Source organism: Lontra canadensis, unplaced genomic scaffold (assembly GCF_010015895.1).
Source record: "Lontra canadensis isolate GAN:19392208 unplaced genomic scaffold, GSC_riverotter_1.0 scaffold18, whole genome shotgun sequence".
In the NCBI taxonomy this organism is placed as follows: Eukaryota; Metazoa; Chordata; class Mammalia; order Carnivora; family Mustelidae; genus Lontra; species Lontra canadensis.
Genome location: NW_022631012.1, coordinates 11,037,587 through 11,051,855, shown reverse-complemented (window position 1 = coordinate 11,051,855; position 14,269 = coordinate 11,037,587). Strand labels below are relative to the sequence as shown.

The 14,269-nt window shown below is 36.6% G+C and overlaps 1 protein-coding gene across 35 annotated transcripts in view; it reads left to right on the top strand.

The window, feature by feature from the left end:
- ABI2 (abl interactor 2) overlaps window positions 1-14,269 on the top strand; it is a 110,854-nt gene that overhangs the window by 75,144 nt on the left and 21,441 nt on the right. For 4 of the 35 annotated variants that reach the window (XM_032860002.1, XM_032860012.1, XM_032860022.1 and 1 more), the window contains 5 exons: window positions 1,420-1,437; window positions 8,547-8,644; window positions 11,710-11,856; window positions 12,631-12,755; window positions 13,759-13,941. In XM_032860002.1, coding sequence (XP_032715893.1) covers window positions 1,420-1,437; window positions 8,547-8,644; window positions 11,710-11,856; window positions 12,631-12,755; window positions 13,759-13,941 — 571 coding nt within the window. The remainder of the gene's footprint in view (window positions 1-1,419; window positions 1,438-8,546; window positions 8,645-11,709; window positions 11,857-12,630; window positions 12,756-13,758; window positions 13,942-14,269) is intronic. The other 31 variants (XM_032860034.1, XM_032860027.1, XM_032860019.1 and 28 more) reach the window with 13 other exon arrangements.

Here is a 14,269-nt window from a genome sequence, read left to right as displayed (position 1 = left end):
AAACAGTAGCCCGTAATGGAACTAACTCTTTAGAAAATTAAGCTTTTGTCTTTTTTTTCTTAGAAGCCCAAGTTTTGGCCCAGTTGTGATTCTGAAGATTCCTTACTACTATAACTATTTTATCTTTCTTGCTTCTTCTTAGTGCTGTGTTTTCAAGTTTTAAATAGTCCTCTCTAAATAAATTGCATTTACTTAATCGGTTATGAGACTAACTTATATAGATCGGGCATATAAGTATGGCATCATTTTTCTAATCTTGTAATGATTTACTATGACTAAAAATTTCCTCAGCATGTTCTTAAAGTACCTTATCTCAAACATTTATCAGCAAAGCTTTGGCATTAGTGTTCAGAAGGAACATGTATAAACAACCATGTAGTTTGAATCTTTCTAAAATAATTTTGCCTAAATATTTTGGGTGAGAATAGTGTAGATGAAAGTAACATGTGAATTAATATTTCCACTGCTTTTGAATATGCAGCCATTATATATATAGACTATTTTTTAAAATGTTTTGGAGTGTCTGCTGTATACTGCCATGATCAAAGCTGAGGTGCCTATAAATTTCATTTAAATTGGTATTTATACTTAAGTAACTATTTGGAGCTTCCGCTAAGTATTAAGTTACTTAAAGCTTTCATCTTAACCAGTGATTTGAAAGGTATTGACTTATCAAATGTGACTTTGAATACATATTTATATACGTGTGAAACTGTATGGTTTATACAGTTGATTTATGTCTACAAAAGCAAATTGAAACTGAAAAAATAGCCTACTGTTATGGCTAGAAATCGGTTAAATGTAAATTTAATGTAGATCTAGGTAAAAGAAAACATACAATGTGAATTTAGAAAAGTCTTTTTCTTAGAATTTTGATATAAGCATTATTTGGAGTTTGATATTTAATTTTATAAAATATTTAAAATTTTATAATTTGAGATTTATTCAAGGCTAATAACTGCTGATAGAAAATCTTAGGGTAATGCCAGAACCTGATCGCAATAGGCACTTAGAATGTAAAGCATCGTATTTGTGCTTGTCCGCTTGCATAATAAACACATGATTTCCTTCCCACTCCAGTTCTTACTTAATTCAAGTAAAATGTTATTCTTTTGGGATTCTGTACTCTTTTTTATTATTTGGACTTTCAGTGTTTAGGGGTCACGAATTTGAAGAAATCTTTAATAAAGTTTTTGAATAAAACAATGTCATATAATTTCATCAAAAAACCCTCCTGTTCATGACACATTCTGCTTTGACCACTCTTTCTATGATCTACTGAAACATTATTTTTTAATGCTGAATGCTTAACTTGTTTTTTCTTTGTTTTTTTCCTTTCTCTTCACATCCTGAAGTTCCAACTAACCTTTCAATGCTTTTTTTCCTTACCTCTTTTATTTGCTCCATTTATGCATTAAGTGGTTGCTTAGATTTAAGGTAAGAGATTCCAGGGCTGGATTTCCATTCTTTGTTCTTATGTAGAATATTACATACGGGGAGTGAAGAGATATTTGGCACTTGGCCTTCTAAAATCAACAAATCCTCTTAATTTTTAAAAATTTTTGTCATGCAGCTTTGTGGTGTGTCTTCATGTTCTGTGAGGGCAGATTTTTTTTGTCTGTTTTCTTCACCACCCGGTCTTGTGTGCCTAAAACAGTACCTGATGCAGACATTGGGTGCTCAGTAAATATTTTTGAATAAATGCTTATTTTGCAATGTTAATATATTTTGTGGAACTAAAATATGTTACCCTATCATAAAATCTCATTGTAAGTAAAATTAGGTGGACTTTTGTAAATGTAAAACCTATGTTACAGATTGGAGGGCCAACTAATGTGCTTTATTTAACCCTCCCCCTGTGTAATAGCCTTTTTATTCTATAAATGGTGTGCTTTACTATACACCTTGTGGCCAGTATGTCATTATCTCTTGACTCTTAGTCAATGTAAAGAAATTGAGAAGTGGAAAATATTCAGTGTTATGGGTTTTTTTTTAAGTTGCAGTATCATGTATTCTGCAAGAAGCAAAATTAGTTTCTCTTTTTCAAATTGCTATATAAGATATATATTTCAATATAAACTCACTTTAAGAGTTTTACTAGCTGAGTATTAATTATATCAAAACATCAAAAGTTCACGAGTGTTTAACAAAATACACATTAAGAATTAGAAATATTTATTTTAGTAACACTTTAGGGTCTGTTTGTTTTTTCACATTTTAGTATTTTGGAGAATTAATGGTAAGAGACATTCAAGTGTATTCAAGAAGCATTTAAATAGAATGTTACTAAAATTATTTTCATCAAACTTAGCATGTATTTCCTTTTTGTTCTTATTTTTCTTAGCTAAACTTTATAACTTCTTTTCAAATACATTTTCTTTCAAAACCCTGTTATTTGCCTTGTCTTCAAAGACAAAGACTTCAAAGAAAGTGATAACAAGACGATAACTGGATCTGAATCATTAGCTACTAATACCAGCCATGGCCACAGACATTTTAACAGATCCTGGTAGAGAGATGAGACTAGAGGGGTCAAGCAAATAAACTTCTTGTGTTACTAAGTAGAATGTTGGGTCCAAGCCCTTAGTCTTGGTGAGTGGGGCATGTGGAATTTGTGAGGTTACTCCTTCTGCATTTTATACAAAGAACTAACCCAAAGCAGTGTGTGACTACCTTAGCTCTTTTCCTGTAAATATTGTATTTAAGTTTTAGCTATTGATGTGTTTTTTTCCAAAGTGATAAAAGTGCGCAGAAAGATTACCTGAAGGAAAAACACAGAAATGGACCAGTTCTTTTCCCCTCTGAGTTTAGACCAGCTTGCTTATCCTACTCTGCCATGCTCATTTCCTCCAAACCCAACTATGATTCCTTCTTGACCTTCCTGGATTCAGAATCTGTTCCATCCGGGAGATAGATCAAAATGAGCAGGAAATGAGAGAAGCCCCTAGAAAGAAAGGAAATATCACACTCGTATAAGACTCCTTCAAGTCTTTGCTGCTTGTACCAACCACAAGGCTTCACTCCTGAGTACTGTGGCTTTATGTAGGTGTTTCTGCAATATCTGGGTAGAGTTGCCTGGTGAAAAGAGTACCCTGAATTCATCCTAGAAGCTAGAATGCACCTGTGCTCTGTCTTTTCTTTCTCTCTGCTTTGTGAATGTCTGTCTTCTCTGTTAACTTGTAGCAAGCACATGGTTAATAACTTCAGGTGAACCAAAACAAAGTAGAGTGAAAAAGATGTTCAGTGTATAACAAATCATTTCTCTTTTTATTCTGGTATTAAAATATGGAGTGGTTTTGGAAGGGTGATTGATGGAGTAATTTAATACATTAAGGTAGAAAATAGATTTAAAGAGAAAATGTTACAGTTGGAAGGGGCTGCAGTGGTTTAGTGGTTTAAGTGGTTTCCAACTGATCTTGGAGACCTGTAGATTATATCAAGTGCTCTAAAGGTCCCCTGATGTTTGTTGGTAGAATTATCTGCTACTTTGATTTCCTCAGTTCTTCGTGAACTCTGTGTTTGCTCTTGTTGCTGTCAGACTTCTGATCCTTTTCAGACAGACTCTAAACAAAGATCACACTTTGAGGGCAGACACATGGGATTTGACTCAGAAGAATTCTCCATACTAAAAGTTGAATTTTTAACATTTTATATAGCATGTTCTCCACAGTCAACTAAAGAAAAAAAATAACATAAATTTCAGATGAAAAGGACCATGAACCACTGTGAGAACATGCTATGGTCAAACTCCTAATTACAGCTTCGAAGGATCTCCTAGTCCTTTTCTTTTTTCTTTCTTTCTTTTTTTTTTTTTTTTTTTAATAAGTTGAACTTATTTATTTGACAGAGATCACAAGTAGACAGAGAGGCAGGCAGAGAGAGAGGAGGAAGGGGACTCCCTGCGGAGCAGAGATCATGATGCGGGGCTCGATCCCAGGACCCTGGGATCATGATCTGAGCTGAAGGCAGAGGCCTTAGCCCACTGAGCCACCCAGGTGCCCCTCTCCTAGTCCTTTTCTTGCTAGCCCTGGGAATTGAAGTAGGAACATGTATCTACTCTGAGGAGAAGGATAGAGATCCATAGGAAGACAAAAAATTACGTATTGGGTAAGACTGTGGGGAATAATATTGGACAGTGAATGAAGGGCCCAGAGGTGCTTGACCACAGCTTCTGCCCATCCTCACTATTCCACATCCAGATACAGCTATCCGTAGTACTCCTCTTCTCTCTGTATATTTATTTTCTTATGTCCTTATTTAAAGATTTATTTGACAGAGAGAGAGAGAGATCACAAGTAGGCAGAGAGGCAGGCAGAGAGAGAGAGGGGAAGCAGGCTCCCTGCTGAGCAGAGAGCCCGATGCGGGGCTCGATCCCAGGATCCTGAGATCATGACCTGAGTCGAAAGCGAAGGCTTAACCCACTGACCCACCCAGGCACCCCCTCTGTGTATATTTAAAACTTGCTTTTTTTTTTTTAAAAGTCCAGCTTAGACTTTTCTCTGAACCTTTCTGTAGTTTTTCCTTCTCGTATTGATATTTCTTTTTTAGAGATTTCTAGATAATTTATAGACATTCCTTTTTGTTTAAAACATAGGAGTCATATTTTATTCCAAAGTACTTTAAAATCCTTAAAAGCAGAGGCATCATTTTATGGGCCTTTGTGTCCCATCCCACCTCCCCCTGCCCCCAGCGCCAAATGTCCCCCTTAGTTTTCATATTCCTTACCCTTGTCCCTAGTAGTCTGGTAGGTGATAAGTGGTTGATAAATGAGGGATATACTTCAGATATCACTTTAGAATGAGTCTGCCACTATTCCGTCACAGCAGGACATATGTGAGGGGGAGATTTCTTCATAGCCGAAGTGATGTCCTTTGTGAACTAGAGATACTGGCGAGCCCGCTTTATGAAAACACTGAAGTTCTCAGGGTACCGGAGAGCGCTGCGGTTTATAGTGAGCATTATATTATGATGTATCAAGATTCAAGGAGATACTGAATGTCCCAAAAGGGCATAGAGCAGGAAAGGTAGGAGCATTATAGAAAAAACATTAAGGCATGAGAATGGGCCTGATGCTTGGTGCTAGTTGTAGAGCTCTCCAAAGCCTGGGAAAGAGGACCAGTCTTTGAACATAAAGAACTTCTCTCCCTCCAGTTTTATCTGCATTCCTTAGTCACAGTCCAGTTGCAAAGTATTTGAGCCTCATCACTTAAATATTTCTTCTGCTTTGAGGTTTTTTTGGTTTTTTTTGGTAGGAAAAAAAGGGGGGATGTTTCCTACTCTTCCTCCTTGTACTTAATACCTGCTTTACTTCGCTTTCAGTGATGACTTTCCCCTTTATGGAATTAAAAAATACCCATGTAATTGAGTGATTGTTGAAGTCAGCCACCAAACTGCATTCTGATTCCCAAGTAAAACTTGAAAAGTATGAGCAATCCCACTCATGCTTCAGGACCATTAACTACATGTTTATATGCCAAGCGATCGTTCTGTTTATGTTTACAATTTGTTTTAAAGTTTCATGTGGAATTGCTGTTATAAAGTGGGTACAGTTTTGCTTTGCTTTCTTTGTCCCGAGTTGATGGTCTGTTCTCTTTGTCTGTCTCTATCTTTTGACTCTCTCCCTGGAGGTCCCCTTCCCCGTACACACAATTTAGTCTGTGTTTTGCTGCTTGTGAGATGTTGTCTCCCCACAAACTTCCCTCCGAATAATGTTTAGAACCATGATCGCTCTCCAGTAAATTTTTTCTATCAAATGATTTTATTTTTGAAATATATTTTCTTTAATTACAACACAGAGCCCACCTGTGATAAATTAAGTTTTATCCGGCCGTTACTCCTGTTCGTTCCCCTTCTCCTTACATTAGACGGCAGCAGCATTTATATTTCTTTAAAGATTTCTTTCTTTCTTTATTTGAGAGAGAGCACAAGTGCGAGTGGGAACAGAGGGAAAGGGACGGGTGCGGGGAGAGAGAAGCAGACTCCCCACTGAGCACAGAGTCCCAAAGGCCCACAACCCTGAGAGTCATGACCTGAGCTGAAATCAGGAGTGGGTGCTCAACCAACTGTGCCACCTAGGTGCCCCCGTGTTTATATTCTGCAGAGCAGAGCCATTGTTTTACTTAGCCTGGGAGCATTTTCCACAAAGGAAGACCACCTTGAAGAAATATTGAAAAATTCTTTTAGCTTAATATAAGAGTACAGTATCAGTGATGTATAAAATTACAGTTTTTTGGACACTAGGCAGGGCCTTTTTTTGTTTCTTCAGTGATTTAAGTTACGTATCCAAACCCCATTAACCAAGCAGATACAGTCATTTGATGATCCTACAGATCATAAAATGTGTCAAGTTTTGTTTATGGAACCGTCCATTAGATTTTAACTTATTATAGAATGTTTATTTTATATTTTTTTAATTGATTAGAAGATACTGCAATTTAAATAAAAACACTTTAGATACCAAAACCTTGAATCAAAGTTGGAAAGTGGTTTTTAAGTATTTTAGCTATTCCATGTATAGAATAAAATTCTCTTTTACTTTTTCTGTCCCTGCTCCTTTTCCTTCCCGTTTCTAGCAAATTGATGTAGTTTAGTGTGGCTCACCTACTTCTCCCTCGTCACTTAAAGTAACTTTGGGTTTTATATTGTTTAAGGTTGAGCTTAAAGGACTTTGGTTATACTATAAAAAATCTTCTGGTATCATAAATGAAGATTATAGTTTGAAAAGCTACTGGTTTTTTGTCATATTACTCCTAAAATTTTCCCCAAATGTGGACTGATTTTTTTCAAAAATTTTCTGGCATTTTCATTTTAAGATATGATTAGCATACCCTCTGCTTTTTAATGAGGGGAAGAACAAGGATAAGTTAACCTTTATTCTTACTTAATAACCGGTTTGGTTGTATTTGTTTAAAAGTAACAAAAGGATTATAGATGAATGTTTTATGTTAAAAATATTGACATCTCAAAGGTATCATTTGTCATTAAAGATTGTTTTAACATCACACACAACTTGTTCACTGGGCTATTCATTTGAAGAGTTTGTTTCTTGATACATTATTTCTTGTCTATTCAGATAACAACTAGTCTTTTAGGAGTTTTACAAATTGCATTTAAGCCAGAATTAATTTTGACAGCCTTAGTACTCTGCATACAATTATGAGTTTTAAAATTTATATTTTGAAATACAATTATAAATGTATCCTGATTTCAGTGGTGTAGTGTCTTACAGTTTCATTTTATAAGTATAACTTGAATACTCCAGACATATTCTTTTTTTTTTTTTTTTTAAAGATTTTATTTATTTATTTGACAGAGAGAGATCACAAGTAGGCAGAGAGGCAGGCAGAGAGAGAGAGAAAGAGAGGAGGAAGCAGGCTCCCTGCTGAGCAGAGAGCCCGATGCGGGACTCGATCCCAGGACCCTGAGATCATGACCTGAGCTGTAGACAGAGGCCTAACCCACTGAGCCACCCAGGCACCCTAGACATATTCTTATTAGAAAAAAAATTTTTTTTAAGTATTTGGCAATCCAGAATATTAGGGGCTTGAAATAAGGTCAGGTATGAATCTATTTGTTGAACACTTACTCTGACCCACTGGTAATTTCAAACAGTTTGAGACTGTATTTGTGAATGACTTCTATTACCGCTTTAAGACGTGCACATTTCTAGAGCTTTGGGTGTAAGTGCTGATCTACTTCTTCGGTGGCATCAGTTGTTCCCAGATGACACTAGTCTCCTACCCTTGCATTTTCAGTTAGATATAGAATAGTGAGGAGTCATGGCCCAGCTCTGACTTAGGACTCTGTTACATCTTTCCCAGAATCTTTATTTTGCATCTGAGTGGGTCTAATTCCCAGTGGAACTAGGGCATTGTCTGTGACCCCTGTATTGCTTATAATTGAATGGGATACATCAGCCCTGACTTTCTAGTTCAGAGGTTTAGGAGTGTGCCTTAACTTCGGGCAGTTTTCAGGTGGGTGATTCCTTCATAAGAGAACCAATTAAAGAAATCTGAATTGTAAGGCTGATCCACTATTTTAAAAACTGAAAATTTTTTCAGCATATCATACCTTTTAATTATTTTATATTCTCTAGTTACAAGGGATCAAAACTGTAGTGCATATTTTATTGGGAAACCTGTATTTTTTTAATAATATACTTGCTATCTAAAAAGAGTTATTTAAAGCCATCGTTTTTGAGTTTCTCTTTATTAGAACTAAAGTTCTTATAGTTATCCTATTGAATTTCAATTAAATATAGTATCGAGTAATCTAACCAGTGATCTGTTGGTGTGATGGCCTAATGGCAAATACAGTCTTTGCATATAAGTTTACAATCATTTGAAAATCTCAAGTTAGGAAGAGTCCTTTGAGTACAACTGTAGAATAATAGTAGAGTAGTAATTGCATATGAAATGCATGGCCTCTAATTTTTTTTTCCTCTTTAAACCTTACCCTCCTTTGTTAAATAGCATAACGTTATTTCCCACAAGTGACACTTTGTTTCACTACGTACAAGTTTTGATTGTTCCTCAAAATTTTTTTAGGTGAGTACCCAGAATATGAAGATGGGTGGGCTGCCGCGTACGACACCTCCAACTCAGAAACCCCCCAGTCCCCCCATGTCAGGGAAGGGGACACTTGGGTAAGTATGTAACTAAATAATAATTGAAAACCATTTCATGTAGTGTTGTTGAAAACCAAACACTACCTATATTTAAACTATTTTTTAATATTTGAAACAAGAACATTTTCTTCCTAACATTAACTTTTTTGTGTGTAACTTTCCCTTTTTCTGGGAAGCATGTTTATACTTTAAAAATATTTTGTTTAAAAGTTATTTTTCTACTGAATTTTGAATTTGAGGTAAAATCCTAGCCCAAGTTCATGGTTTATTATAAATTGCACTCTAATTTCTGAAACATTTTAGAGTTGTTTCATATTCATTTGACAAAAGAATAGACTGTTCTTGTGAAAAGCACCATGTGGATTTACAAAATTCCGTATATCTTGTGTTGATATGAGAATATCAAGCTTAATTCAGTCCAGCAGAAGTGAGCTCTGGATTTAACTTCGGGCAGAAATGGCCAATTAATGTAAAAGCTTCTAGCATTTTTCTTCTGTAGCATCATAGTATAAAAATTTGATTTACTGGCGTGCCTGGCTGGCTCCAGCAGAAGAGCATGCAGCTCTTGGTCTCAGGGTTGGGATTTCCAGCCCCACAATGGGTATAGCGATTACTTAAATAAATCAATCTTAAAAAAATTTTATCATGGAGATTTGTGATCAGATGGACATAATATATCCCAGAAGCCGGATGACTAAGACTGGTCCAGCTCTGCTCCTGCTCTTCTGTCTTGCATAGTCCGCCTCTTTGCAATTCAGTTTTTTCATCTGTAAAAGGGGGTAATACTTGTCCTCTATCAACTTTTCAGCGTCATTGTACCACAAATTGGATTTTTAAAAAATGTATAAGACAAAGACAAAATGCTTTGACAACCATTGGCTTTATGATATATTCTTAAAATTTTTTTAATTGGAGATGTTGTTTTTGGCCCCCTCACCAAAAAAAAAAAAAAAAAGAGAAAGAAAATGACAGAAAACCTAATTAAGCACCATGGGTCAGGACAGTACAAAGATGAGTTAAAATGTAAAGGAGGATAATTCTCGAAGAGGAGTTACAGTTAGGACAGTGGGAAATAAAAGAATAAAAATGAATTCCAGCTAGAAATAAGATCATTTTATTTGGGATCAGCAAAACAAATTCTGCTTAGATTAGAGAGAAAATCAGTAGATCAAATAAGATTTAAACTTCAGGGTAGAATGTTGAGATGATAGGGTATAATTGTGAAGAGGCAAGAGTAGAGAGATGAAGAGGAAGTATTTATTTTCCTATGGAACGTCTACATTTTTATCATTTGTAGTGCCTAATAGCTTTTGTTAGGTGTTTTTTGTTTTTTTTTTCTTTTTCAGATTTTGTTAGGTTTTAAGTCAAGATTGTTCGCAGGGTAACCCACTGTCATCTCTAGTAAAATAAAACTTCGTGTTGCTCTCAAATTTTGAAGATTTATTCATATGCCAGAATTTGTTTCCCTTGTGTATTGGCAAGGGTTCTGCAGGATCTTGGAGACCAGAGTTGCTGAACACCACAAGCCAGTTGATAGTCACAGCCTGGCTTTTTTGCATAGTCTTTGCCTAGCCATCATATTTTGTTCTTTTGCCCCTAATTTTTTACTTTGTTTTTTATCATTGCCTTCACTGTATTGTTCTCAGTCAGCAAAGGTTTTTTCTTCCATTGAAACAGAACATTTTTATTGTCTGGGGAAATTGTCTAGAAATCAGTTGTTTGGAAATAATCAGTTTCCTGTCTTAGGTTTTTTTTTTTTTTTTTTTTTTAATTATAATTTCAGAGATGCTAAACTTTTTAGTATTTTAAATCCAAGTTCCTGACATTCCTTTTTTCTTCCTTGGACCCAGTATCTCATTTATTGCCCTTTACTTATATTTAATTATTAATGTATACATGTAATTATGCAAGATTTTGAGGAGTGAACAGGCTGGAGTCAACAGGGTGAGTGCAAAGTGATCAGTGAACCATAATGAATCAAAATCAATGAACCATAACTTGAGTAGCCCAGGAGAGCTGTATTTAAAGGAACCCTGGGACTTTGCGGGGAGTGAATTATTGAGAATTTTATGAGTGAGCGACATCATTTCAGGAAAAGAAAGCTTTTTAATTTTCACATCTTGAAATTCCAGTTTTGATTCTTTTAGAAACCAGAATCTTATCTGCAAAATGCTGTTTCATGTCAGTTGAGTATTCTTCATTGTCATAAAGAATTCAGAAACTTAGGGATGGGAACTAACTTAGCAATCACTAATGTGCCATGGTGCATCCTATTTCCGATCAGACTGCTTTGCTTACTTTCCTCATTCTCTTCCTTTTAAAGGAAATTTTGAGAAGAAGAAGGGAATGTTTTAATAAAATCCAGGCCTTTTGGGGCTTTACAGTCTAAATAAGGTAGAAAGACTTAGATGGTCTTTTCTTTTTCTCTCCTTTTAAAATGTTGACCTCTGAGGAAGATAAGAGGTAACAGAGAGCAAGGTGAAAATAGGAGGAGGTGAGGTGAGAACGGAAGGAGAGGAGATTAACTTGGTGTATTTCTGTGTATGGACATAGTTCAGTTTCTGTGTATTTACTATATAGAAAGGGAAGTAACTTGTTATAGTTGTTACTGATCTTCAGTGTGGGGGTTGTGGAGCCCAGTTATGGATTGATTTATCCGATCTTTGAGTTTCTTTGGTTAGGGAGAGAGGGGTGAGGAAGATAATTAGTGCATTCATGCAGTGCAGTTGGGAAACTTTGACCTGGTACTAAAATAATTTGAACTCTTCCTCCCCTCCCCCCCCAAAAAAAGGGAGAAGAGAGTTTGGGAAGCACTGACTTACTTGGGAGAATCATTCTTTGCTCTGAGAATGAGCAAACAAAATTGCATCAGTTCAGGGAAATGAGGTTTGGGACTGAAGAACAGCCATGGTCATCAGAACCCTCATGGCAGAGAAGTGATACTCGAGACTGAAATCGGTAGCGGGGTTATGTTAAAACATTTTCCTGTCTCTGAATACAGATTGTATTTCACTACTGGCAATTCTGAATTTATTGTGCCGAAATTTGCTAATCACACGATACATACGCTCTTCTTTTTGTAGGCGGCACTCCCCCTATCGCACACTGGAGCCAGTGCGTCCTCCAGTGGTACCAAATGATTACGTACCTAGCCCAACCCGTAATATGGCTCCCTCGCAGCAGAGCCCTGTGAGGACAGCTTCTGTGAATCAAAGAAATCGAACTTACAGGTATTTTCTCTACCTCAGTGCAAATGTGATGGTCATAGTACCATAATTTGTTTAGATTACTTCAGTTAAATCTCTCTCATTTTCCAAGCACTAAGTTCTTTTCCTCACTCTACTGCCCCAAACCTCATCTGAATCCACCTCTCTCTCCTCATGTTCTGATGCAGCTTTGAGGTCAGGAAATGGAAAAAACAAACAAACAAACAAACAAAAAACCAAAACAAAACAACAACAACAAAAACCAGAAAAAAACCAGACATCTTAAAATAAAAACTTCTCTACAAAATTAATAGTTACATTTGGCCTGAAAAAAAGTTTTGGACCAGACGTGGGAAATTACAAGTTGTTTTTTGGTGGAACTTTACAGATGAAAAACTATACATAACAAAACAGTAATACAGGATGGTACAACAAGATGTCATTACAAACAGAATCAACCTGTTCAGGAAAGCTGTGTTTTTATTATAAACAATTTTCTTCGGAGAGTAAAACTAATACGGTTTTCATGTGTTGAGCCCTATCACTTACCTCTTATATTTCTACAGAAGCCTTCCTTCTTTCTCAATTTCCGTTTCTGTCATAGATGCTTATTAAAAGGTGGTCAGAACAAGTTTCTTGAACTCCGTGTTTTTCCTGTTTTGCTCGAATTAATACACAAAGTGGAGGGTTTTTTGAATCATCTCTATTTAGCTGTGTTCATCTCAGAAAATTTTGGGACATGCTGGTGGCATCTTAGTGTATATAAATGCTCATGTTCGGTGGATCTCCTTTCTTCAGCAGCAGTGGGAGTAGTGGAGGAAGCCACCCGAGCAGTCGGAGCAGCAGTCGGGAGAACAGCGGCAGCGGGAGCGTGGGGGTTCCCATCGCTGTTCCCACTCCCTCTCCTCCCAGTGTCTTTCCAGGTAACACATGAATGGTGCCTCATCTTTGTCTTTTTTGAATTACTTCTGGTTTAATTACAGTGGGTTTTCTTCAGAATCTGGATTTTTTTCCCCTTTAGGACTCCATTAATGTTGGGAAAGCTTTAAGCATTTGTTATTTTTAACGAAGCGATTTCTGAGTTTATGCTTGCAGACTTCTCTGTTATTTGGCTTTGTGTCTTTGGTGCAGTGGCTCAGTTGGTGCTTTGAGGTTTCATGTACCCCTGGGTACCTGGTACCTTCTATGTTTGATGCCAGCTGGTGTTACGACGTTGCACGTGCTTGGACATAGTGTGTGAATCACGTTGGTAACAACGGAGTGGACAAATACAGAAGAAGTTTTGGGAGTTAAATTTACTGCACTTTTGGAACTTAATACTCTTTGAAATGCTACCCCTTCTTTTTTTCCCTGAAACATAAAAATGTCCTTGTTTAATGTGAAGACATCAGAGCTAAACTTTAGTTTTAAAAGCATGACAAAGAAGACCTAGAGATAGAATTTTTTTGTATTTAACTTACTCACCCTGATACCAAATAGACAATATCTTTTTAAAAAGGATGAAAAGATTTATGTTTTTCTAAAAAATTTTTTTAACCTAATAAGATGTTTTTGTCTGGAATATGTCAAAATGGAATACTGTTTCCTAATGTATTATGTTTAGTTTTATATACTATTTACAAAATACTATGCTAAAAATTATAAAGGGAACATCTTTCTTCCAGAGTAGTAGCTTTCAGGTAAAATAGAATGCTGTTTTTAATGAATTAAAAAATCTGTACATTACCCTGAGCATTTTGAATTATCTGCTGCAAACCTAATAATCCTTTAATATAAGCTTCATTCTTTTTTTTTTTAACCATTCCCTTCTATTCTTGGGTTAGTGTTAAGCACTGAATATTTAACATTAGGTTCTCTAATGCCTTTTCTAATCCTGCCTACTGGGTCTGCCTCATTAATTCTGCCTCTCACTCCTCTTTCCCTCAGCCCCTGCTGGCTCTGCTGGTCCTCCTCCCCTTCCTGCTACTTCTGCATCCGCCCCTGCCCCTCTTGTTCCTGCTACTGTCCCTTCCTCCACCGCCCCAGAGGCTGCTGCTGGGGGGGCCCAGACCCTTGCTGATGGCTTCACTTCTCCAACTCCCCCTGTTGTTTCTTCCACTCCCCCGACAGGTGAGTATGGCTTGTTCCTGGGCAGGCACATCCAGGCATCCGGCTCTTCTTCCTGGAACTCCGGCTTTATGACTTTTGTTTGTGCTGTGTGTGTGTTTGTGTGTGTAAGCTCTGAAGATTAATGGACTGACTAGAAAATGGCATGTGACCAAAGAGTAGAATTTCCTGAGGAAATCAGGGTAAAGTTCACATACATTTTTCATGTGTAGAGTAACACAAATACACATTTTTTCAATTGCTTGAATTTCATTTTCTGGAGATTTGTGAATTTAGTACGGAGTGATCTTCTATACAGTTTTGAGAAGTTGTGAGAAGTACTGTTACAGAT